This window comes from Leptidea sinapis, chromosome 5, assembly GCF_905404315.1.
Source record: "Leptidea sinapis chromosome 5, ilLepSina1.1, whole genome shotgun sequence".
In the NCBI taxonomy this organism is placed as follows: domain Eukaryota; kingdom Metazoa; phylum Arthropoda; class Insecta; order Lepidoptera; family Pieridae; genus Leptidea; species Leptidea sinapis.
Genome location: NC_066269.1, coordinates 10,225,177 through 10,229,566, shown reverse-complemented (window position 1 = coordinate 10,229,566; position 4,390 = coordinate 10,225,177). Strand labels below are relative to the sequence as shown.

General features: G+C 34.2%; 1 protein-coding gene across 1 annotated transcript in view; it reads right to left on the bottom strand.

Annotated features, from left to right (window-relative positions):
- The window catches only part of LOC126964421 (putative fatty acyl-CoA reductase CG5065), a 43,172-nt gene that overhangs the window by 345 nt on the left and 38,437 nt on the right, over positions 1 to 4,390 (bottom strand). Inside the window, exon 13 of the mRNA XM_050807520.1 lies at positions 1,415 to 1,672. Coding sequence (XP_050663477.1) covers positions 1,415 to 1,672 — 258 coding nt within the window. The remainder of the gene's footprint in view (positions 1 to 1,414; positions 1,673 to 4,390) is intronic.

Below are 4,390 nucleotides of genomic sequence, written 5' to 3'. Positions count from 1 at the left end.
CTGAAAAATTAATGCATGGGTGACGCTGTGTATATTTTGCAAAGGAATACAAAACGGTCTATTCCATTTTTGTCAGTCTGTAATCCCTTATCGCATTCTAAATTCATTATTATTGAACGGGCGAACGTGATAGAAATAATATACGGATTTAGAAGCTTGTAGCAGTGGAACTGTCTGGGGCAGTACTATCAACACACCTATTTATAAGAAATTTACACTCTTCTAAATTTTGTAGGTTATTCCTAAGTGTCTTTTTTATTCTAATTTTCGGTCATTAAACTAATAAAATATTTAAGAAATTATAAATTCTTGTTCCTCTGGCGACATGTTTCCAATGATTTAGTTATACGTGGGCATACAACGCTGGAGGAAGCCTGCAAGGAGTCTGGACTTCACGCCAGTTGTATTCAAAGTATGGGATTATATTATTGAAAACGGTTAATTATTACTTATTGAAAATCATTAATAAATAATCTGCGAGTCAATTTGCATAACGTTTTCCATTGTTTTTAAGGCAATTTAGTGAAAAAATATTGAAATATTAGGTATCGGATTTTTAAATTTGGAAAATAAATGTTATTTTAGTGTTTAATCGTTTTTATAAATCAGAAGCAAAAGTGAGATTTAAATTGATACTTATATTATTAAATTTGTAACAAAACCGTTGCTTATGCTGTTTACCGTAGTCGGTACCAACTCCGACAAAACGTGAGTAAAGTCGTTTTAAAGCAATAATAGTTTGAAAAACGCTAAAAAGCCTGATTTCTGCTAAGGTGTGTCACTTTTGCATAATGCATATATGGGTGTTAAAATTATCGCAAACAATCACCCCTATCACCTCTTAACAGGAAAACGTCGAACTGTCAATAACCCTGTATAAAAATAATTCAGTCAATGACATTTAATTACATAGGTATTCTTACAATTTAAATTAAGTACCCGCTGTACTTAATTTATATTATGGCAAAGCAACGTTTGCCGGGTCAGCACCTGTATAGTAAATTAAAGATGAGCATTGTGCATAAACCTCAACTGCATAATATGAAGTCCTGGTACATGTTGCCAGGCTGTCACATGATTTCAGCCTCTATGAAAGACATTACTATCACCATTACCATATTTATGTTCTCCTGGTGTCTATGTAGTAATACGTCGTTCACATGACGTTAGTATATATTAAGGTACTAGCGTCATACATAAGAAAATCACTACTTCAACTATGATTGCCTGGTAACAAAACACTATGCTTTCTTTCATTTCATTCATTTTCTCCCACGTCCAATCTTATGAATTTATTCGTGTGTTTGTTTTTACTATCGCTTTTTCGTTTCATCGTCTATCAAATCAGAACGATGCTAAAGAAATTTTCACTTCAAAAAAACCTGTCTAAGAATGTATGTGTTTAAGTGCTTACCTCATTCTTCGCGCTTTAGCTTTCGGCAAGTCTTCCAATTTTTCTTTAAACAGAAACTTCTTTACACCCAGAATATTGTCTTCCAAATACTCATATAGTTTGATCAGATCGAAACCATAGAAGAAATCTTCTACGTCACAATCTTTGATAACGGAACGCAGTTCAAGATGGTTATTGTCGACAAACGTCCATTTGTTTAAGGTGTAGTACTGAAGTGCGGATTGTGCGATAAAAATGCGCCGAGTCATCGTTAGCATCCTGAAAATATTCAAATTCATAATTCAAGAATGGGCGCAAGAAATTCAGCGGGTTTTTTTTTAAATTTCGTATACAATATCATAATATGCCGTCTCGTATAATACAATTTATAATTAAAATAGTATGATAGCGTTCGCTCATTCCCAGTTTGTGTTTGTTATAGTAAACGTTAACCCCATAAATTTGTTTTTTAACAATTCTTTTGAATTTTTTGGGATCATGTTGTAAAAGCATATTCTTACATCGCCCAAAAAAGACTAACTAACTCGATTTAACCGAGTAGTAGACATAACAAGATTGTTAACATTTATGATTATCGAAGTTTTTAGCAATTCGTTAATGTGTTTATATAAAATAAAGTATTGCAAATAAGTGCTTATCATCCATAGTATGTTAGTAGAAAAAGAGATCTTAAAACTACTAGTAACCTTTGAATCATGCAATTTAAGGACGCGTTCTCAAAACAGAGAGGTATCGAATCGCACCACTACACTGACACCGCTCAAACACATACACGTACTTAAAGCTAATAGCGGGAATCAAATGAATTTGATACTTTAGCAAGTTTGAATTTTGTTTTTTTAATACATATGTATTTTTGATAATTGGTTGGTGTATTCATTTAGTAGTTAAATATTGAAACTTTAGATGGCAGTTCCGTCGCATAACGTCGTGTTCAGTAAACGCAGTTTTTTTTAAATCCAAGATGGCCGCCATGAAAAATTATGATTTCAGCAATATGGGTATCGTATCCAAGGTTATCGAGGGTGCAGAGAACGATTTTGGGATCATTTTTGAAATCCAATATGGCCGCCGCGCAAAATTATGATTTCAGCAATATGGGTATCGTATACGAGGTTATCGAGGGTGCAGATAACGATTTTGGGATCACTTTTGAAATACAAGATGGCCGCCGCGCAAAATTATGTTTTCAACAATATAGATATCGTATTCGAGGTTCTCGAGGGTACAGAGAACGAATTTGGGATCATTTTTGAGGTGAAACTTCTTTGCCCGCATGAGAGTAAAATTTTTACGGATGAAACGGAATAAAGTGTCACGAAAATGAAGGACGTTTTTATCCAAGAAGAGGGGAGGGAGATTGAATCTGATTGAGATAGAGTGAGAAAATGCGAATGTAGTATGAAGCAGACGTTACCGCTATGAAGTAAAACAAATTCACAACACTACTAGCATTGTATCATGTAGGTTTAGCGCGCGGCCGCGAGTAAGTAGAACATATTCCCTACTAGCTTTGTATTGTGCAGATTTCATGAGTAATAATAATTAGTAAAACATCTAATAATTTCTAATATTGAGAAAAATAAATTGGTTTAGAGAACAGATTAGCATAATTATTAATATAAACGAGATTTAAAAATTGGTTTTCACAAATAAGTTTCAATTCTGACATGTGTACTTTGTACGCACGCCATTTCTTGTGTTGTCTGGTGCTTTGGACGTAGCCTCCTCCCTAAGGACACCTCCCCTACAAGTGGAGTTGAAAAAAATACTGGAGACTAACCTTGTGGGGTATCGTTGGATAGGTCTTTGAAAGTTAGATTCAGGTTTGATACATGACATTTCCTTTGGTCTTTTGAAAATAAAGCGGGATTAAGGAAGATATACGTTACATTTATGTAATAGCTTAGACCTTATGATTACAATATCTATTGAAATAACTCTTCTTGACATAATATGGTGGTAATAATTGATAAGAAGGGTAGAGCTTCTTGTGGTTAAAAAGAGGATGAAAATTTTTTTTGCATGTAGGGTATCATTAGATAGGTCTTCCAAAATAAAATTTTGAGATTTTTTAATTAGATTGGTAACGGAATGTGTTTTGTGAATATTGTGGGTGAAAAGTCGAAACGTAAATATTTATTTATTTCGGGAATGAAGAATTAATTTAGCATGTTATTGTTATTAAATATTATTAAATATTGTTAGACAGGCCTTTTAAAATAAAATTTAAGTTCATGAATGAATTCTAATTTTGACGATGTAAATGACACCAATGAAGAAAATTTTGTAGATTTCATAGGCGCCATCATGGATTTGGATTTTGACCCGATATTCGTTATTGTTGACCCCGAAAACCATGAAAACGACACCCATGAAGAGAAGTTAGTAAATTTTATAGGTGCCATCTTGAATTTCGATTTTGACCCGATATTCGTTATTCTTGACCCCGAAAACCATGAAAATGACACCCATGAAGAGAAGTTGGTAAATTTCATAGGCGCCATCTTGGATTTCGATTTTGACCCAATATTCGTTATTGTTGACCCCGAAAACCATGAAAATGACACCCATGAAGAGAAGTTGGTAAGTTTCATAGGCGCCATCTTGGATTTCGATTTTGACCCGATATTCGTTATTCTTGACCCCAAAAACCATGAAAATGACACCCATGAAGAGAAGTTGGTAAATTTCATAGGCGCCATCTTGGATTTCGATTTTGACCCGATATTCGTTATTCTTGACCCCGAAAACCATGAAAATGACACCCATGAAGAGAAGTTGGTAAATTTCATAGGCGCCATCTTGGAATTGAATTTTGACCCGATATTCGTTATTGTTGACCCCGAAAACCATGAAAATGACACCCATGAAGAGAAGTTGGTAAATTTCATGGGCGCCATCTTGGATTTCGATTTTGACCCGATATTCGTTATTGTTGACCCCGAAAACCATAAAAATGACACACATGAAGAG